Genomic DNA, 21,995 nt, shown 5'->3' with positions numbered 1-21,995 from the left:
TTGATACTCTGAGGTACAACCTCATACCTATCAGATTGGTCAATATGACAGAAAAGGAAAATGATAAATGTTGGAGAAGAAGTGGGAAAATTGGGACACTAAAGTATTGTTGGTAGAGATGTGAACTAATCTAACCAGTCAGGAGAGCAATTTGGAAGTATGCCCAAAGAGCTATAAAACTGTGAATACTCTTTGGTCCAGCAATACTACGAGTAGGTCTGTATCCCAAGGAAATCATAAAAAAGGGGGAAAGAATCCATATGTACAAAAATATTTATAGAAGCTCTCATCGTAGTGACCAAGAATCAGAAATTGAGAGGATGTCCATCAACTGGAGAAAGGCTGAAATAGTTGTGGTATATGAATGTAATGGAATATTATTGTTCTATAAGAAATGATGAGCAGATGATGATTAGCTCCTCTCAGCAATGTAATGATCTAAGACAATTCCAAAAGACTCTTGTTGGAAAATGCTAACCACTTCCAGAGAAATAACTATGAAGTCTCAATGCAGATTTCTTGTAGTTTTTCCCTTTTGTTCTGATTCTTCTTTCATGACATGACTAATGTGGAAATGTTTAACATAATTGTACATGTATAATCTATTTCAGATTGCTTGTTGTCTTGGGGAGGAGGGGAGGAGAAAAATTTGGAACTCAAAGTTTTACAAAAAGAGGTTGGAAATTATCTTTATATGTACTTGCAAAAACAAATAAAATACTTTTAAGGGGAAAAAAAAGAAAACCTCAAATAGGGTCACAGTCAGACTGAAATGACTCAACCACAATGATAAAGTATGATTTATGATTTAACTGCCCTAAGCTTGAGTTGGGAGAGATCATTGGAAAAGTCTGTCAAGATAGAATCTGAAGTTTATGTTTCATTATATGAGAGAATAAAAAAAGTAGACCTTCTCTGGGCATAGAATCTATGATTTCATTAGCATAAGGAACCTCTCTCCCCCTGGTCAGAAAACTCCCTCTGCCAAGGCAGATCAATACCCTTTCTGCAACTTATAGTCTTAAAGAGCTGCCTGGTGTACTAAGTGGAAAAGTGACTTGCCCAGGGCAAACAGTTGGTATGTGCCACAAGTGGGGCTTCAACAAAACCAGGTCTTCCTGACTTTGAGGCCAGCTTTCTAGCTACTGTACTGTACATCTTTTCCTTTGGAGAGGGCTTGAAAAAGAGAAATCATACTTTAGCATGCCAATAAAAAACATTTCCTCTTGACAGGGAGTAATCTGTTGCAATTATAAAGGAAATGAAATTAAACCTGGATCAATGGGAAAGGGAATACCACCTTATGATGTCCAGGTAGGTCAAGGAAATAATTGTTTTGACAAAGACAATCTCCTTCAATTTGGGTTCCTTCCATTTTTAACACCTCAGTTCCAGCACCTCAGTGGATTTGGCATCTCTTCTAGATCCCACCCCTAGATGGCACACTTCTTCACCCTGTGTGATTCTTGTCCATTTCCCTCCAGACTCCTCTGCAATGGGAGGTGGGGGATGCTTGGGCAACACTCATGCTGCAGATTCTTTGATTTTGCATGACCAGCCCACATCCCTTTTTTATCCTACATTTCCTGAATAATATCCCTTAAACAGCATCTTTCATGTCAGTCTGAACTGAACTAGTAGTCAACTGATGCTTAGCAGGCTTCTTCTCTCTCTCTCTCTTTCTTGAAAGAGACCTCCCCCACTTTATCTCTTATAGGGTCACCTACATCTTTGATTCTTCAGAAATTGTGATGTACCAGCATTTGAAAGAATGTAATATCACTGGAAGAATATGGGTATTAAAATGATGGGCTTTTGTATCAAGGGAGACTTTTATCTTCATTCCCATGAGAATTCAATCTGAACAGCCAAGCACAAAGTGTTTTTTCTCATTCTAGATCATAGATGAAAACTGTAATATTATGCCACCTGGTAAAGAAGGGGAAATTGCTCTTAGATTGAAGTCTACACGACCTTTCTGTTTCTTCTCGGAATATGTGGTATGAAAATTTGGAATCTGATATGTTGCTTTTGAAAAGATTTTTAAAATGTTTCAAAATTTGGCATTTATCTTTATTTGGATCAAATTTAATCTCAGAATTGCTTCCTTCTTCTTTCTTTCTAGGACAATCCATCGAAAACAGCTGCCACTATCAGAGGAGATTTTTATGTCACTGGAGACCAAGGGATGATGGATAGTGATGGCTATTTTTGGTTTGTAGGGAGAGCTGATGATGTCATCATATCAGCTGGGTCAGCACCTTTCCTATACAGAATGTGACAAACTGTGATTCAAAAAATATTCATTAAATTGCTAATATGAACAAAGCATTATACTAGCTCCTAAAGATAGGGAAAAGGATTGGATCTGGGATTTCATTACTGTAGGAAACTTCTGGAAAAGGAAACTCCCTCTACCAGTGCAGGTCTGCACTTTCTGTGAAACTACAGTCTTAGAGAATTTTCTGAGCACTGAGTGCTTGGGTGACTTGTCAAGTCACACAAAGCCAGGATATGTAAGCAGCAAGACAAAGGAGGAGATATAAGAATGGAAACAGAAAATAGTCCCTGCTCTCAAGGAGTTTACATTCTAGTAGATACATAAATACAAGCTTATTTTGAGAAGAAGAAAGCACCAACATGGGAAGGATTAGGAGGTAGCATCTGAGCTGAGCTTTAAGGGATGCTAAAAGAAGGAGAAGTACATTACAGGCAGGGGGACAGTTTGTACAAAGACACAAAAGCCAAAGATGGAATGTCAAGTTTAGAGAACAGCTAAGTAGACCAGTTTGGCTAGAATATAAGAGTGTATAAAGGGAATAATGTTAAATAAGTCTGGAAAAGTATACTGGTGTGAGACTGTGAAGGGTTTTAAATGTGAAGTGGAATAGTTGATATGTAATATTCAAGGCAACAGGAAGCCACTAAAGAATATTAAGCAAGTTAAGGAAAATTTACTTTTGAACAAAATAAAAAGTCTGAATATAAAGGCTAGAACATAAAAACTTTTAAAATAAATACAATGGTACTGCTTCTTTGAAAAAAAAAGAATATTAAACAAGGGAGTGATATGCTCAGACTTATGCTTTAGGAAGATTATTTTGGCAACCTGTGTGGAGAAAGTATGGAGGGGAGAGAGATTAGAAGGATGGAGGTTAATTTTGAAACAGTCCAGGTGAGAAATGATGACCTAGGATGGTACTGATATGAGTCACAAGAAAGGGAAGGAAGGACGGGAGAGATATATCCTTGGTAGAATGAACAAAACTTAACAACTGATTGGATGTTGGTGGGGAACAAGAATGACTAAAGGTGTGAGGCCAGATGACTAGAAAAATGAAAGAGAATGAGTCACATTTGGACATGTTCATTTTGAAATGCCTTTGGGATATCCAGGAGGATATGTTTAAAAGGCATTAGAAAATGACATAGGCCTGGAGTTCAGGAGATAGAAAGAGCTAGATTTGGAAGCCATTTGTGCATAGAGAGAGGATTTGGATATCATATGCACATCATGGAATCCATGAAAGCTGATGAGATCAGCAAGAGAGGGATGGCAAAGTTTGTTAGCCTTTTTTATAATATTGACCCTTCTGGCAGGCTGGTGAAGCCTATAATCCCTTCTCAGAAGAATATTTTTAAATGAATAAAATATAATATATATAATATTACAAAGACAGTGAGGTGGCACAGTGGAGAGAGCACTTACTGAGTTTGTCACTTAACCCTGTCTCCCTCAGTTTCCTCACCTGTAAAATGAGCTGGAGAAGGAAATGGCAAACCGCCTCAATATCTCTGCCAAGAAAGCCTGAACAACAATAATATTGCAAAGGGAACCAAATATACTGCAATACAATTATAAAAAATTGTTAAAGTTCACAGACCCTATTTTAAGAACCCTTGGTGAAGAAAGAAGTGGAGTGCCCAGGACAGAAACTTGGGAGCCACACATGTTGATCTAGCACCAGAAACTAAGAAGAAGCAGTCAAAATAGGTAGAAGGAAAAAAAACAGAAAATTGCAAAATAAAAATGAAATTCCTAAAAGTTAATTTAGGCATTATGACAGTACCTGGGATTTGCAGTCAGAGGCATTGGGATCAGCTCCTGACTCTGCTATATACTGTCTGTGTAGCTTTGGGTGAGTCACTTAACCTCTCTAGGCCTCAGTTTCCCCATCTGTAAAATGGAAGAATGGGATTAAATAATGCTATGTCTAAAGTGCTCATTGATTTTTTTCCAGGTACCGAATTGGACCATTTGAGGTTGAAAGTGCCCTAATTGAGCATCCAGCTGTTGTAGAATCTGCTGTTGTCAGCAGTCCAGATCCTATCAGAGGAGAGGTAAAATGGATATAATGAGAATAGCAACTTGATGAAAAATGCCTCATCACAATTATCTTTTTAAAAGACAATTGACAGAGGAGTCTCTTCTTGTCAAGAAGCAATGTATGTGAATGAATATTAGACACTAATTTACAAACAGCTTGCTCGCCAAAGTTCATTTATCAATTGGTGGTTTAGAGCTCAGAATAAAAATAGTACTGTGAATTGTGATTTCAAGATTACAGCTATGTAAAAGTACCAAACAGATACATAGACGCAGCTATCAAGGGATCAATACTAATGATATGACTTTGGACAAGCAACTTTACTTTTCAAAGCTCATGTTGATACAACACTTCTAACACTACAAAAGCTCTTTCCAGAAAAGAATGCACACAATTAATGTGTATATACAGAAGATATTGACACATATATAGTACATTAGTGTATACATAGCAGCTAGGTGGGGCACTGGTTTCTTTTACACATTTGCTATGTTAATTATTCGGTCTATTATATACATTTATATATTTGTCCCCAAGTGTATTGTTGTATTTCACATGTTTATTACAAGAGTACACATGTTCTTTATATATACATATATATATGCACAAACATGCTGAAGAAGGAAATGAAAAACCACTCTAGTATCTATCATGTGTAGTATAAACACAGATGCAATAAAACGTGGTGAGGTCCCCAAGCAATCCCACAAAAGCCTATCTAAGCGACAATGTAACCCAACTATTTTAACACTCCTACCCTTAGTTTTTTGAACTGGGAGTCAGTCATGTGGTACAGAAAGAGAAAGGGAAGATAACAAGAATTTCTCTTTGTTTGGTGCATAGTTGACCATGGAAGAAATAAGATGGGTAAAATTGTCTTTGCCAAACCTCCTAGTCCTCTTCTTTACCTACGAAGGATCCACGTGCTGAGCTAAGTTCTCCTATTACTACATGCTTACTTTGAAGTTTGTCAACCCTCCCAAAGTGCCAGCTCTCGCCCAAATTACCTGCTCCCTAGCCTCAACTGGAATTTCTATATAGTTCATTCAATGTCAACTGTTAGAAACATCTGATTAAATAGTTTAGAGATTTTTCCTCTTCTGTCCTGGACCCTGCACTTCTCTCTACACCAAGGGTTCTTAGTGTAGTGTCTGTGAACTTAAAATTTATGAAAAAAAATAAGTCTTTAACCTTCTTATAGGGATGTACTTTTTTTTTTTTAAAGCATGATTATTGATTTAAATCTGTCTCTAACTGGTGAGTGCTGGAGAAGATAGAATAGTGAGTGGCCTTGGAGTCAGGAGATCTTAGTCTGAATCCTAGATCAATATTATTTGCATGTGACTTTGAAAAAGTAACTTTACTTTTCATAGTGCATATCTATTTTGTTGTTCTCCTTTCACTCGTACCCAACCCTTTGTGACCCCATTTGAGGTTTTCTTGGCAAATATATTAGAGTGGTTTAGCATTTCCTTCTTCAGCTCATCTCACATATGGGGAAACTGAGGCAAACAGGGTTAAGTGACTTGTCCAGGGTCACACAGCAAGGAAGTATCTGAGGTCACATTTGAATTCTGGTATTCCTGACTCCGGGACCAGCTACCTCACTGCCTCAACTATAGAATTAAGGGAATAAATACTAAGCAGTTAAATTCAAGGTAATTTGGCAGGAAAGGCAGTAACAGTTGGAGGCGGGGTGGGGGGTGATCTGGAAAGACTTCATGCTCCTTCCTGAAAGGAGAGATGAATCCGTAGGCAAAGGTGAGGTGGGAGTATTACCTACCTTCACAGGGCTGTTTGTTAAAGAAAATGATTAATAAAGCTTAAAGTACAATGTAAGTGGTGACTTATTACTAGGGAGAAAAATCCAATGTTTGCTTCCCTGATGCTCCTAGGTCTGACTTCAAAAACCAGGTTCTCTCAAAGTTTCTATCACAAAGCTCCTAGAGGTAGTAGCTAAAGAAGTCAAAGATGCTTGACTGGGACCTTTACCTTAACTCAGGTTTCTAAAGGAAAAAGAAAAAAATCCTTTTTTCTAGAATGGGGCTATCCTTTCATGTAGTTTGAAAACTACTGTAACAGATAAAGCCAAGGATCCCAGCTTTTGGAATAAGAACTCACTGTTCAGCAAAAATTTCTGGGAAAACTGTGTAACAGTATGATGGAAACTAGGCATAGACCAATGCCTGACACCGTACACAGGAATAAAGTCCAAATGGGTACATGATCTAGGTATAAAGATTGATACTATAAATATATTAGTGGAGCAAGGAATAGCGTATTTATCAGATTTATGGAGAAGGGAAGAATTTTTGACTAAATAAGAGATAGAAAGCATTATGAAGTGCAAAATGGATAATTTGGATTACATTAAATTGAAAAGTTTTTGCACAAACAAACCCAATGCAACCAAGATTAAGAGGGAAGCAGAAAACTGGGAAAGAATTTTTGCAACAACTGTCTGTGATAAAAGCCTCATTTCTAAAATATATAGAGAACTGAGTCAAATACACAAGAATACAACTCATTCCCCAACTGATAAATGCTCAAAGGCATTCTTCAGAGGAAGAAATTAGAGATATCTATAGTGATACGAAAAAATGCTCTAAATCACTATTGATTAGAGAGATTCAAATCAAAACAACTCTGAGATACCACATCACACCTATCAGATTGACTAACATGGCAAAACACGAAGATAATAAATGTTGGAGAAGATGAGGGAGAGTTGGAACACCAATTCATTGTTGGTGGAGCTGTGAGGTGATCCAACCATACTGGAGAGCAGTTTGGAACTGTGCCCAAAGGGCTACAAAAATGTGCATACCCTTTGACCCAGCAATACAGTTTCTAGGACTGTATCCCCAAGAGATCATAAAAATGGGTAAGGGTCCCACATACACAAAAATATTTATAGCAGCTCTCTTTGTGATGGCCAAAAACTGGAAACCAAGGGGATGCCCATCAATTGGGGAATGGCTGAATCAATTGTGGTGTGAATGTAATGGAATACTATTGTGAGATAAGAAATGATGAACAGAAAGACTTCAGAGAGGCCTGGAAAGACTTACATGGTATGATGCTGAGTGAAAGGAGCAGAACCAGGAGAACTTTGTACACAGCAATGACCACAGTGTGTGAGGATTTTTTCTGGTAGACTTAGTACTTCATCGTAATGCAAGGACTTAAAAAATTCCCAATGGTCTTTTAAGGCAAAATGTCTTCCTTATCCAGAGAAAAGAACTATGGAATTTAATTGCAGAATGTAGCAGATCATTTTCTTTTGTATTATGTTTTGGTTTGTTATATGATTTCTCCCATTCATTTAAATTCTTCTATACAACATGACTATGGTGAAAATGTATTTAATAGGAATGTATGTGTAGAACCTATATAAAATTGTGTGCCATCTCATGGAGGCAAGGGGGAGGTAAAGGGAAGGAGGGGGAGGAAGGGAAAAAAAATCTAAGTTATATGGTAGTGATTGTAGAACATTGAAAATAAATAAAATTTTAAAAAAGGAAAAAATGAAACTACTGTAACAGAGAGATTCGGATTTTTCTTCCTGCAGGTGGTGAAAGCTTTTGTTGTCCTGTCTGCACACTTTAAATCTGCCAATACAGAGACACTGACTCTTGAACTTCAGAATCATGTTAAAAAATTAACTGCACCCTACAAATATCCCAGAAAGGCAAGTACCTAAAAATGAAAGGACTATTGTGTTAAAGTTTGTATTTACTTTGAAAAAAGAAAGACTATGTAACAGAGATTCACACTTCTTTGTAAACAGAAAGTTAATGCTGGTTGATGTTTGTCATTTTCATAATTTTTTTAAAGAGGAAAATTTGCAGAAAAAAAGCACCTTCATCTAATTAGGTGTTACTCTAGCTGTCCCACCTTATTGATCTTATTTCCAAATATGTCCCTTCTAACCCTCCTCTACTTAAAGAAGCAGTTAGGTGGTACATTGGATAGAGTACAGGGCCTGAAGTCTAGAAGACCTGAATTCAAATTCAGCCTCAGATACTTACTAGTTATGTGATCCTGGGCAAGTCACTTGACCTGTTTTCTCAACTGGAAAATGGGGATAACAACAGCACCAACTTCCCAGATTTGTGAGGATCAAATTAGATAATATTTATAACCTGTAGTAGGCATTACATAAATGCTTTTTCCCCTACTCCTAAAAAAAGAAAGTCATTCTTGGTAACTAGGTGGTGCAGTGGCTAGAGCAATGGACCTGGAGCCTGGAAGATCTGAATTCAAATTCAGCCTCAGATTCTTACAATTTCCTTGAATAGACTGATACATGGAAACAATTGTGTCAATTCAATCCATCTACCAGTTTGGCTTTTTTTTCTAATTACAACTGACCAGTCAATCACTACTCTGGTGTCATATAGAGATACTGCTTATAAAGAGAACTCTCTGTGCCTAGGAAAAAGCAAAACTCTAAATTCATTAGCACAATAGACCACCTAGTCTCCAAGAAATGTAAAGAACCTTAACTGTGCCTTCTGTCGGCATGGCTCCCCCATCCCACCACTAACCTATCCTTAATTTAATCTACTGCCCACTAATTTTGTTTCATGCTACCAGGTACCTATGTGAACTAAGAAATAACTTCCCCTCTCTCAGAATATTTCCTCAACTGCATATGAGGCCTCTTCTCAGGATCATGTTTTTAAATGCATAAACTATAGGAGAATACAATGGAAACTTATATTGAAAGTTTTCAAAACATAACAAATTTATAGATCCAAGGTTAAGAACACAAAGTGTTGATGGTCTTTCAAGTCTTAAAGCCTGTTACTCTAACATAGAAATTGGTATATTTTGGAGTAATAGACATTATAAATCAAGCAGGGTCAAGGAAAAGATCTTATTAATGGTTTTGTGCTATACTTCTCTCTACAGGTGGAGTTTGTTCAAGAATTACCAAAGACCATCACTGGGAAAATAAAGCGAAATGTCCTAAGGGACAAAGAGTGGGGACGAGCTTAGTGTGATCAGAATACAGAGATGCTCCTTAGAACTTACATAGCATTCTTTTATCTCCTTTTACCTTTGCTTCTTGCTAATTTTAATCATATTCTAGTGACAGGTTACTATCAAATCACAATACTGCAAAATGTTAGTGGGGGATTTTTTCCAGTTGCTTTCTCTTTTTTTTAAGCTGTAAAATAGTCCAAAAATATTTGGGAAATGCTTTTTTAATCCATAGAGTCAAAAAATGAAACTGTCCTTCAACAGTTGTGCCTCATTAGCTAAAAATAAGGTTGCTAAGAACTTCAGAAGCCAGCGTTTCAGAGAAAAAAAACCATGTCCTTCCATTCTTTATATATTTGGTTAGATTTATTTTTTAAATTGTCAAAGCATCTAATCCAAGTTTTAGAAGCTCATTAGTTCTAGAGAATAGATTTAGGAAACTTTAAAAAATATGGTTTCCTGATGCTTTTTACATTTTATACCAAATAATCAAAAATAACAGATACCACAATCATACAACCCTAGTTCCCCTCCCCTACACTCCTCAGCAAAGGGTCTTTTTCATCATCTGTCCTCCATTACCAATACTGGCCACTCCACCTAATCTGAATTCAGCTACTTTTTAAGTACTGTTTTCATCAAAATTATCAGTTATTGGCTACATTTTTTCTCCTACTTTCACTTTTAGGGCTTGTAATAATATTTCAAGAACAGATACATTCTGATTTAAAGAAAATTAGCTATTAAAATATCTCATTACAAAACAGGCAAGGAGCGATTAACTCTGTTTATTAAAGATTCCTGGCTTTATAGAAGGAACTCTGTATTTAATCCTTTTTATGTAGCGATTAACTTTCCACACCATTTCTTATCTATTTCAAGAATCTGTGATTTCCTTGAGAGGAAGGGGAAATACTCCACCTGACAGAGTCACAACTCTTCTGTGCTTAGATCATCCTTGGAGGTTGCTGCAACTGAAAAAATGAATCACTCTTACAACCACATTTCCACACTTGGAAAGGCTAATCTGCAGACCTGGGCCACTGCTGGGTCCATGCTCAAAGCCTGTGCAGCTGGTTAAGACCTACTTTCGCTTATATTCCAGGGCCAATGTTCTATGTCCTGCACTACCTAGGTGCCCCTAACCCATTCTCTACCCCTTTCCCATATGCCACACTCCCACCCCTCAAAAAAAAAAATAAATAAATAAAAGCAGACAAAACATTGGTTTCTGTAAGGTAAATTTACTTTTGCGTTTCTGAAAAAGTATCAATGAGATACAGTATTTTGCTGTGGATTACAGTCAAGTATTTAACCAAAACAATAAGGAAAAGAAAAGTGCCTTGAGGACATTTAAAAATTAGAGTTAACATTAGTATTAATGAAACATTACATGAAGACACATAGTTCACCTTCTTCTCTACATGGTAAAATAATCTGAGCTTATCAATTTCTGCACCATGGAATTTTGATATTTAAAAGTGAAATGTCAGTGGGAGAAAACAGTTTATAAAACTGAAAACAAACCTTTAAGTAAACTAATTCAGTTTATCACAAAGCTTTATGCAGTACCAGTGACTAACTTGGGGAAGAGTTGCTTATGAAAAATGTTGTATTCAGATAGTACCAAAATCATAGAAATAAACATGAAAGAAAATCTCAGACTCTGAAAATGTAAAAAAAAATTATCTTTCTAGAGAAGCTCTCAAAATTAAAATGTAAAGGGGACCCAACTTTATGGCAACATGTAATAGCTGAAAGTACGTTCTAGATGGATGTGGCTATCTTTATAGGTTTAGATGTCTTTAAGTTCCAAGCTATTCCGAGTCTGGTGCTTCTACACCATTAAAGTACCTTCTTCCTTGAAACTGGGCATCCGCTGGAACTTCATATAAAAAGCATTTTCCCCCTATTTCCCTAAGTGATACTACTAATAATGTGCATAAATTTTTCCTTCAAGTTATTTCACAGAAATCCTGAAAAAGCAGATATTCCAAGAATCTAATAACTTCTAAGTTAAACCTTGCTCATGTAAGACAAGTTCTAACTCATTTAAGCTCCCTTGTCTTTAAACAGTGGCCCCAAAACTAAAATCCTATTCTCTTTTAGGAATTTTAGAATGTCCCCAAGCTAATTCCAATCTGGATGATGAAAAAATGCTTTTGGGAGTAAATAGGAAATTTAACCAAGTAATCACTCCCGGGCATGGGGTAGGGGAAGAAAAATAACCACACTATTCTGTCCACTACTTATTCAACCAAAAGAGTGGCTGGTGAAATATGGCATCATCTTTCTAATACTTCCATAACTTTGAAAAATTTTAGATTAAACTTGCCTCCAGGGCAAGTTTCATTACTCCTTAACATTCTCAACTTGGATAGCTTATTTTGTGCCTGTCTTTGGAATATGCTTCATCTCTTACTACTTCCTGCCTCAACTGTTAATTTTTCTCCAAGATCAGGTCACTTTCGTTTGGTTTAGAACCTTCCAGAACTTGGCTTCCATTTTCAGATTTGGTTCCTTTCTCAGTTTCCACCGGGGTCTCAGAAATGGGCCCCTCCTCTTTACTACCCTCTACCATCCCCTGGGGATTATTTTTTTCTTCTGCAGAGTCACTTTCATTTGACTTGAGATTCTCCTTGTCTGTGTTTCCAAACTCCAGTTTTGCCTTGTTTCCATTTCTTACTTGGGCATCCTGGCCAGGGTTTGGTTGAGACCGTTCTTTGTCACTCTTGACCACTTCCTGAAGGTTGTATTTTCTGAACAACATGTAATCTTTGACAACACTCAGGCAGCAGACAGCCTTAATGATTTCTACTACAATGGTATATTGGGGGTTACTAAGATCGACCTTATTTTCAGGATTGAGACAGCCCACTATGCCTGCAAGAGAAAGAGATGAACAAACTACTTAGACTGAGAAGGATCATCATTAGCTCTGTGAACATGACAGGATTAAAATCTCCCCCACACACTCCTCCTTTTTGTATTTCAGATTTGTTGGAATAACAGATTTAAATAAAACTTAAAAATCATTGCAGATCTGCAAAGCAATGAAGATGAGGTAAAGATACCTGTTAATAAAACTTGCTTTTAATTTTGAAAAAGTTCACCTTAGTAACCTAGAAAAAGCACACCTGCTATTGTGAATGCAATTAAAACCAGAAATGTCAGAACTATTATAATGTATTTTAAAAAACATTTTGATAGATTTATTAGAGAATCAGCCTGGTGTGGGGGATACAAGTGCTGGACTTGCAATGACAAGCCCTGTGTTGGAATCCCACCTTGGAAATGACTATCACTTATGTGACTAACCCTGGACAAGTCACTGAGCCTCAGTTTCCTGAGTTTTGGGTTTTGTTTCCCAAGACTATCTGTAAAATAAGGGAGCTGGTCTCCATGAACTCTAAGGTCCCTTCCAGCTCTAAATGTATGATCCAACGAGCACCTAATTTAATACACAAAAGCTTTAATTCTAAGAGGGAAAATACCTCAGATCTTGAGAATAATGTGACTAATTATTACAGATTCATGTAATAAAACTGTAGATTTCTAAGAAACTATATAGGACATCGAGTACTTCTTATCCAGATGAGGGAACAGACAGACCCAAAGAAACCAAACATCTTGTCCAAGCTTAAAAATAACACCCCCTCAACTCCAGACCTCTTTCCAGAGCACCTCACTACTCCACAGTCGTATCATGCCTCCATGTTACCTGAAACATACCTGCTAGTTCTTTGATAACTTCTTCTCTGCTCATGTGACTATTATTTCGTGCTTTGTAAATAATCTGGAATGTCCCTTTATTTGGTGCTTTAAACCAAGGTTCCAAGAAGGTTTCAGCATATTTTTTCATATCTTCTAAGAAAGCCTTGCATGTGCCAGATATGGGCAACATGCGTAGAATAACCCGTGTTTTCTTCTTCTTGGTTGTATACATATCCTTTAGGATATGATGTACAAGTTTCTCAGGTTCTTCATAGAAAAAAAGAAAAAAATTATTATAGAAAAAAGCAGTGAATTTTTATGTATTTTAGAAATTTTCTCTAAACCATCTTAATTTTTCCTTTTTTAACTCAACCAGGTAATTCAGCAGAGGCCTTAAGGTTTAAGTGGATTTTAGACACAATCTTAAGAAATATGTTACTTTTCTAGATCACTGCAACTATTCTAGTGAAAACAGGGACTAACTAGGAAAGTCTTTGAAAAAATTCTATATGCTGATAAGCATTTTTATGTTTATGGAGATATGCATCATCCATCACTGTTATCACATTATTCCACTGCCATAGTGTCATCTGATACAATATTACCCATTTGTAATACAAACTTTTCTTCAGAAAAATAAAAATCTAGAAAAATGACATGTTCATATCATTAGCCAAGTCATCACATTCAAGGCATGGAGCTATTTTTTTAAGTTAACATTCTGAAGCAGGAATATTCCACATGAAGGTCAATATGGTAAACTAATGCAAACTTGTTATATTAAGGAGTCTAAGATTCGTATACCTATGCCAAGTGTTCTAATGAAGACCACGTTATTTGCTCCACTTTCCAACGACTGGAATCGTCTTAATCTCAATTCTGTAGAGGCCTGAATCTCACTGACTTCTTTCTTCAAGGCAGCTTCTGCATCATCTTCCTCTTCCTCCTCACTTCCAGATGGTTGCTTATCTTTGTCTACAAACTGTTTGCATTAAGTTGAGAAACTTAAGTAAAGGTACCAGCACAGATTTCAAAGCAGTAATTAAATAAACCCAGAAAATCCTGAGCAGCATACAGTACATGGCCCACACAAAATTTTTTATTGCTGGTGTGAGGAGTTCTACTTTTGGGAAGCAGAGATTTAATATATTGCCTGCCCCAGCCCCTCCAATGCAGAATGCATCCCAATCACTGTCATATGAAATACTTTTCCCTCAAAATTTCAAAGACTTTACATTCACTGAATTTTATTTTACCAGGACATGTGTGCTCCCTTTTACAAAATAAATATGCCATTTCAAGATCCTATTTTCTTTCTTTAAAAGTAGATTTCTAGGGGATCCCTCTGTAGCAAGGTCATGCCTGGCTCTCAGTTAAGCTAGTTATTCCATAAGTGATGTTGGTCAAGTCACTTTCCTCTCTGGGTGCTCTTCAACTGTAAAATGGACTCTGACCTCTAAAGTATCATCCAACTTTGGATTCTATGATCTTCTGCTATGTTGGAAATATACAGGATCCCCTTCAGCAAGGGTTTGACTTTTTTTGTGTCATAGATCCCTTTGACCATCTGATGAAGTATAAAGAACCCTCCTCAGACCAGCCCACATGGAGCCAAAACTTCATACACATTTATGCAACATGAAAGCCTCTATCTGGATTTAAGGACTACCCTTAGTACAGTCCTTGGACAAGTCACTGCCCTTCTCTGGACCTCATCTTTAAAATGAATGGGTTGGACTTAAATGATCCCTAAGGTCCTGTGAAGCTCTCAATCCCGGGATCCTGGCATTGTTTTTCAAGGGATAGGGTTGGTCAGGAAGATTCAAGGCCCCTCCTGAGCCCTCAGCCTCCTGGTAAGAACAGAAGGGGGAGACCAAAGGTCCTGAGATAAAGAAGCTACCTGCCTCTCAACAATGGAACAGTGACTTGCTCCAGGGCATAGATGCATGTATGGATATGTGTGTGTGCATACACACATATGAAAACAGGGGAAAGAGGAACTTGAAATACATGTGTATACCATATTATTTACCATATATCCACACAATGTACCTATGTATGTATATATATACTTAACACTTTATTACAGGGTTCTCTTTTCCTTCACACACAACAGTCAGCACAGCTTAAAACTTTAGTAATTAGGCAGCTAGGTGGCACTGTGGATAGTGTGCCAGGCCTGGACTCAGAAGACATGAGTTGAAATCCAGCCTCAGAAATTTACTAGCTGTGTGACCCTGGATGAGTCATTTTTGCCTTAGTTTCCTCATCTGCAAAATGAGCTGAAGAAGAAAATGGCAAACCACTCCAGTAAATTTACCAAGAAAACCTCACATGGGGTCATGAAGAGTTGGACATAAGTGAAACAACTCAACAGTGCTAGGCACTGTGCTAAAGTACTTTTTATAAATATTATCTCATTTAATCCTCACAACCACTCTGAGAAGCAGATTCCCCATACAGTTGAGAAAACAGAGACAAACATAAGCTAAATGATCTGCCCAGTGTCATACATGTGGTTAAGTGTCTGAGGACAGATTTGAACTTAGACCTTCCCAACTCCAGGCCCATCCACTGCACCACCTAATTGCCCCAGAACACAATAAAAACACATACACTAAGACTTTTGGAACACCCTGCACATGTATGTACACACATACATGTATTCTAAGGCTTTAGACCACAGTACACATGTATAGACATATACATATATGTACACCAAGACTGTTTAACATCCTGTACATATATGTACATACTTATAACGAATATCTATATACATATACATAGGCCTAGGTACAAATATGCGAAGACTTTTAGAATACCATACCTATGTCTACACATATACTAAGACTTTTGGAACACCTCGTATCTATGTGGATATAGAAATATACTCACATACAAGTACACTAAGACTTTTGGAACACATTGCACATCTGTATATGTTTATAAACACGTACACTAAGACTTTAATAACGCTGTAGACATATACATCCACATCACGCGTGCGTATGTATGTACGTATGCAGCCATGCATGTATGTAGACATGCATACATACAAGTACATCGTGCCCTGTATTTGTGCACATATACGCACACTAGCTTCTGAACAGCCCTTACATGTGTGTATATGTATACATGCACACCGCTTTTATACACACCCTTACCTGTGTGCACATATACATGCTAAGATTTTTAAAAGCCTCCCACGTATGCAAGCATACACACTTTTGAGTATCCGCACACGCGTATATATACTCGTACTGCGCCTATACAAGTACACACAACATACACCACATGCATACACACACGCAAACGAAGACGTGGGGCACTCGCACATGCGTGTGCACATACGGAAATACACCAACTTTCGGAACTCCCCACGCAAGCGTCCATGCACAGGGCCACGGCAGACGTGAAGCCCTCACACGTGCGTGCGGATGTTGTGGCTCTGGAAACACGTTTCCAGCCCGACCGCGGGTGCCCGCCGCCAGGAAGGAGGCGCGGCGGGCAGCGGCGGGGCGGGCGGCTCGAGCGGCCCGGGTGGGGGTGGGGGTGGGGTCCTCCGGCCAGGCGCGATTCGGCCCGTATCGGCGGCCTCACCGGAGGCGTCCAGACCGTCCAGAGCCAGCGCCGGGGGCCTCAGGGAGGACGAGCTCAGATAGGTCGGAACTCGCAGCGAGGCGCCGCTCCGGGCCTCCCCCGCTCACCCCGCCCCCCCTCCCCTCCCCCGCCCCTCACCTTCTCGGGCCCGTACAGGTCGTCCCCGTACTCGTTGAGAAGGCTGTAGGCCTCCTCCACGCACTTGCGCTCATTCATGTTGCAGGTAATGAGGATGCCCTGGAGCCCGGGTTCGAGCTGCCTCGGGCCGCCGCCCCAGCGCCGAGCCCTCTTCGCTTGCACGTACTGGGCCTTCCCTTTTCGTTTCACCCCGCCCGCCTGCGGGGGTTGCTCCCCCGCTGCGGCCATAGTGAAGAAGGAGGGGGCGTTGGCGAGAGGGGCTAGGCGGGAAAGGAGGAAAGCACGCGGCGGCAGTTCCAAGCCACGTGCTCCCTCCGTGGGGCGGGGGCGCGGGATTATGACGCCGATGCTGCGCGAACGCTTCTTTCCCGTTCCCGCCCCCCTCCTCTCACGTGGAATGCGAGCGAAAGAACCCAGCCTGATTGGCCAAGGAGCAAATTGGAACGGGGCTAGTTGTTTACGACAGTCAGAGGTCGGCCGCGTGATCGGATAGCGAGGTTCCTTAAACTCCCCCGCCCCCTTGTGATTTGCCGTGTCCTCCCGTTTCCCAGCGTCCCTCGGGTCTGGTGCTCGGGAAGTTGACCTAGAGATCTCTCGCTTAGCAGGAAGGAGGGGCTTCTTAGCTCGCTGCCGGTTGTTAAGCCTGCCCACTTCCTTCTTACCTCCCCGAAAGGATGCTCCCGCCGTCCCACTTCCCACCCTTTACCGCTCCGGGGGAGGATTCCGCTTCCGGCTCTGCCACTTACTTGATTTCCTAGCTTTGATAACTCTGGATCTGGACGGGATCTGAGAGGTCCTTTGGTCCAACCTCCTCTCCTTTGACCGGACCAGGGAAGTCAGCGCTTGTTTGTTAACCGTAGCGCCTTCCTCAGCGAGGTCCAGTGGCCCCAGCTTATGGAGAAAAAGACTCGTCAGTAACATGTACGTAAATGTGTTGGCCATTCAACACTCCCACTTCAACATCCATGAAAAATCAGTGCTGATAGGAATCAGGCAGAGGAGTCTCACATGGTGTATTGAATTGACTGATAGCTCCAGGAGTGGGGAACCTGCTGCCACAAGGCTTATGGCCAGTGTGGGTTCAGAGAAGACGGAGGAAAAGACTGATATGGTGTTTGCTCCTCAACAGGTATAGGAGCAATGCCAGGAGCAGAACAATGTTCCTCAGTCTGGCCAAAGGCTTTGATCCTATCAGCTATGAGGGTATGTGAAAGGTCATGGCAAAGTTTGGTTGCTTAGAGAAGTTCCTCGGTAACTGTACAAGTTGATTTCATGATGGCATGCTTGCATGACTTCTGAGTAATGGGTGATGTTCTCATGCTCTCTGGGTCACCAGTAGAATGAAGAAGGGCTGTGTGCTTGGTCCCATGCTTTTCAGCATGATGCTTTCATCAGTGCTGTTGGATGCCTTGAGAAAGAAAATGATATCAAGGTCATCTGCTTTCATTGACAGTGAATTATTTAACTTCAAAAGGCTGAAAAACGAAGACTGAAGTGGAGGGAGTTGCTTGTGCACTTAATGAAGCCTCTGAGGCTGAGATATAACAAAACATGGATTGATTCTCTGCTGCTTGTGCTAATTTCGGCCCAATAATCAACACAAAAGAAAATAGAAGTTCTCTAGTAGACAGCAACACATCATCCACATGTGGAACCATCAGTTATAGCAAATGGAGAAATTTGGAATACTGTGGATAAGTTCACTTACCTTAGCAGTATACTTTCCAGGGATGTATACGCATAGATGATGAGGTTGACTTATGCGTTGTCAGAACTAGGTCAGTGTTTGGGAGGCTCCAAAGGAAAGTATGTGGGAGAGAAGAGGCATTAGACTGCCTACCAAATGGAAGGTCTGCAGAGACATTGTGTTAACCTCATTGTTGTATGCCTGTAAAACCTGTACTGTATACCAGCAACATGCCAGAAAACGAAACCACTTCCATTTGCATTGTTTTAGGAAAATCCTAAAGATCACGTGGTAAGATATGGTACTGGGCACTGAGGTCCTTTCTGGAGCTGAACTGCCAAACATTCAGACTCTACTGCAGATCACAATTCCAGCGGTCTGGCCATGTTGTTTGGATGCTAAATGTATATTTGCCTAAAACGCTATTTTATGGAGAGCTCACACAAGGCAAGCCCTCACATGGTTATCAGAAGAAGGGATCCAAACACACTCTCAAGGTCTCTCTGAGGAACTTTGGAGTCTGTTGAGGGTCTTGGGAGACACTGCTCAAAAGAAACATGAGATGCACAGATTTAGAGACATCTCTACTTCAAATGTTCATAAAGACTATTTGTGCCTGATCTACCGTAGTAGAGCCTTCCAAGCTCATGTTGGTCTGTTCAACCACAGTTGGACACACTGTACCTTGACCCCAACAGTCATTTTGGTCCTTTTGGGCAACGAAGGACAAGACCTATAATCAGCTTAGACTCAGAAAGATTCGAGTTCAAATCCCATCTCTGACACTTAATAGCTATGTGATCCTGGGCAAAACACTTAACTTCTATGTTCCTCAGGCAGCCTCCCAACACAGGTCAGACTCTGTTGGCCCCCCTGCTCAAGCAATGTCAGTGGTTCCGTTTCCTCCATGATAAAATATAACTCCTGAGTAGTGGTTTGCCATTTCCTTCTCCAGCTCATTTTACAGTAAGGGAACTGAGGCAAACAGGATTAAGTGATTTCCCCAGGGTCACAGACAGCTAATAAGTGTTTGAGGCTGCATTTGAACTCCAGAAGCAGTCTTCCTGAGTCTAAGCCCATTGCTCTCCCCACTGTACTGACCAGCTTTCCTCCTCAGGCACTTATTTAACGCCCTTTAAATCTGCCTCCAGCCAGTCACGCTGATGCTGCATTACCCTCCTTTGAACACTCTATGCTGCAGCAAACTGATAATTACGTTTCACACTTCCATAGTTTTGCACACTGTTCTCCTCTGGTCTTGGAATGACATTTCCTTACTTCTGCCTCAGAACATTGAACTTCTCCAAAGCTCAGCTTTGTAGTGGAAGGCCTGCGTTCCCACACAGCTCGGGGATGTGGTGAAGAAGAAAGACACAGGAGGCGGGAAAAAATAGACCAATTCCATGTATTGATCCGAGGGTTAGGGTATATATAGACAGAAGCTGCAAGTCTATGTAACATTCTGTTGTCTTTGTCCCAGTGATTTGGCCAGTCTTATTGTCTTTAAAGACTGTGAGCCTAGAGGACATCTATTTTACATATCCCTTGTTTTCTGTAATTCTCTTGTTGGTCTCAAGGAGACAGCAACATCTAGGGGGCATGGAGAGCCATTCCGGATGATAATGAGCTCAGTCTCAAAGAACAGTTTTCCCCGAAGGTCTTTCCTGATCTTGTCAACCGCACTCCACCCTGGCCCTCAACACAGCTTAAGTGCCATCTCCTTCAAGAGGCTTCTTCAGCTTAGATGACCATTTCTCAGGATGCTTACTCATCAGGGAGGTTGGAGAGGGAATTCCTATTCAGGTATGGATTAGACTAGTTGACTTCTGAGGTCCCTTCCAACTCTAAGGTTAAGTCTAAGAAAATAATATTTTCTTTTCCTTCATCATTCCCTTGGTTGCTAATGACAAGGATGACACTGATTAATAGATGCTAGTTTGTCATGTAAACACATGTTCTTAGTGAAAGCACTATAAAATCTGTATTTTTCTTGCATTGTGATTTTTGTAATTTTTTTTACATCAGATTTACTGTTGAATTGTCTATATATTTTAGGTTAAACTCCCATTTGAAATGTAAGCAATCACAACTTGAAATGGTAGATGTTATCACCTGCTGCTGTATTGTCTATAAGCCAAGGCAAAGGTTGCTCTAAAATAAGAATTATAACTGCAAGTAGGCTGTCGATGTGATACTTCATACTTTTGAAGATCGATCTGTTTTGCTTTTGTAATATTCCTGAAAATTAAAAAATGTATTTTCATGAAAAAAAAGATGCTTCTCCTGACTCTCCCACTTGTTAGTTGCTCCTGGCCTCCAAAATCACTTTGTATTTTTTTTTATTTACTATTTGTGAATATGCAATGTCTTCTTAATGGAATGTAAGTCCTTTGAAGGGTATGTCTTTTGTATTAGTATTTCTTATACCTGGCACAGTACCGAGTATTTAGTATACTTTTCATAAATGCTCGTGGATTTTAAGAGGTTTAGGGTGATAGTGAACCCCAAAATACCAACGGTCCGGGTTGTGCTCGAATGAATTCGACTCAAGCCTTCTTAAAGCCAAAGAAAACAAAGTTTATTAAGGATTCGCCAAATTGGATTGCCTCTTAAGGAGCCTAAGCATTTGTAACGCTTGTATTCACAAGTGGGCCAGACACAATCCCAGCTAGACAGAGTCTGAGCTGGATTGCATCTGAGTGCCTTCATGGAGGCAAGATGGAACTTAAATACAGAAGAGTATAGGAGGGGTCTGGGAGGGGGTGGTCTGGTAGTCCAGGGTGATGAGAGGAGGGGTTTAGGAAGGGTCTTGAGGAGAAGACCAAAGAGGGAATCCAAGGAGGGTCAAAGGCTGGAAATACCTGGAGGCTATCAGGAGATATCAGACAATGGAAGGTTTGGGTGGGAAGCTGGTGGGACAATCCAGAGATCTTGATAGGGGCAGTATGGGGTGGGGAGTGCAACAGAGACCTGAAATGATAATGAAAAGCCCATGGGCTTCCTGAGACTGCCAGAACAAATGGAAAGATTAGATTTGAGTAAGAAAGGCCATATTAAGTGGGAAGATTCAAGGGGAGCTCAAGGAGGCTCCCAGAGTCTGAACCTCATCAGATTGACTGATACTAAATCATATAAAATTGGGGTCAGAGATTAGAGCTAGAAGGGATCCTAAGGATCTTCTTATATTCCTGTATAGAAAGAATTCCCTCGGACAAAATCACAGATCTTTTACATTTTTTGCGATGTAGAATCAGAGCATTTCGATGAAGGCTGAAAAATACCTTGAGGTGCTTTCATTAATAGAATGGAAAACGGTCTTAACCATCCTTCCACCAAATATCTATATTTTCTATTATCTTCTCTTGTACTCCTAAGACACTCAACATTCAACAAGCATTTATTAAGTTCCTACTACATTCAAACTATCTAGGCATTTCCAGAGATTAAGAGGAAGGGAGGATCTGGACCTGTGACTTAATTGGTATAGTGAATTCCCACTGAGGAAAAGCCCTCCACTAGGGAAGGGCATAAATTTTAGA

The 21,995-nt window shown here is 39.9% G+C and overlaps 3 protein-coding genes across 7 annotated transcripts in view; 2 read left to right on the top strand and 1 right to left on the bottom strand.

Moving 5' to 3' along the window:
* Positions 1-9,367, top strand: part of LOC140497235 (acyl-coenzyme A synthetase ACSM4, mitochondrial-like) — a 31,200-nt gene extending 21,833 nt beyond the window's left edge. For all 4 annotated transcript variants that reach the window (XM_072597939.1, XM_072597940.1, XM_072597938.1 and 1 more), the window contains 6 exons: positions 1,234-1,314; positions 1,899-2,000; positions 2,126-2,253; positions 4,242-4,341; positions 7,900-8,019; positions 9,246-9,367. In XM_072597939.1, coding sequence (XP_072454040.1) covers positions 1,234-1,314; positions 1,899-2,000; positions 2,126-2,253; positions 4,242-4,341; positions 7,900-8,019; positions 9,246-9,332 — 618 coding nt within the window. In that variant the 3' untranslated portion in view covers positions 9,333-9,367. The remainder of the gene's footprint in view (positions 1-1,233; positions 1,315-1,898; positions 2,001-2,125; positions 2,254-4,241; positions 4,342-7,899; positions 8,020-9,245) is intronic.
* Positions 9,368-10,541: 1,174 nt separating this feature from the next.
* On the bottom strand, positions 10,542-17,313 carry THUMPD1 (THUMP domain 1 NAT10 acetyltransferase adaptor). Its single transcript, XM_072597946.1, has 4 exons — positions 16,770-17,313; positions 13,836-14,013; positions 13,050-13,298; positions 10,542-12,200 (listed from the first exon to the last, which is right to left on the bottom strand). Exons 1-4 carry the CDS (start codon positions 16,995-16,997, stop codon positions 11,758-11,760), a joined length of 1,098 nt encoding a protein of 365 aa, XP_072454047.1. The 5' UTR covers positions 16,998-17,313; the 3' UTR covers positions 10,542-11,757.
* The window catches only part of ACSM3 (acyl-CoA synthetase medium chain family member 3), a 41,087-nt gene continuing 35,702 nt past the window's right edge, over positions 16,611-21,995 (top strand). The window contains exon 1 of one of the 2 annotated variants that reach the window (XM_072597943.1): positions 16,611-16,693. The gene's annotated coding sequence lies outside the window, so the exon portion shown is untranslated. Of the gene's footprint in view, positions 16,694-17,413; positions 17,691-21,995 lie in introns of those variants that run through there. The other variant, XM_072597944.1, reaches the window with a different exon arrangement.

The sequence above is a fragment of the Notamacropus eugenii genome, chromosome 3, assembly GCF_028372415.1.
Source record: "Notamacropus eugenii isolate mMacEug1 chromosome 3, mMacEug1.pri_v2, whole genome shotgun sequence".
NCBI classification, from domain to species: domain Eukaryota; kingdom Metazoa; phylum Chordata; class Mammalia; order Diprotodontia; family Macropodidae; genus Notamacropus; species Notamacropus eugenii.
This window is presented reverse-complemented; position numbering and strand designations above follow the sequence as displayed.

What these genes read in the sequence shown, in the direction of transcription:
- THUMPD1 (XM_072597946.1), bottom strand. Translation starts at nt 16,997, where the DNA reads ATGGCCGCAGCGGGGGAGCAACCCCCGCAGGCGGGCGGGGTGAAACGA. An exon ending in ACCTGTACGGGCCCGAGAAG is followed by an intron (nt 14,014 to 16,769) that starts GTGAGGGGCGGG and finishes TAATGCAAACAG; the next exon opens with TTTGTAGACAAAGATAAGCA. An exon ending in CATTAGAACACTTGGCATAG is followed by an intron (nt 13,299 to 13,835) that starts GTATACGAATCT and finishes TTTTCTATGAAG; the next exon opens with AACCTGAGAAACTTGTACAT.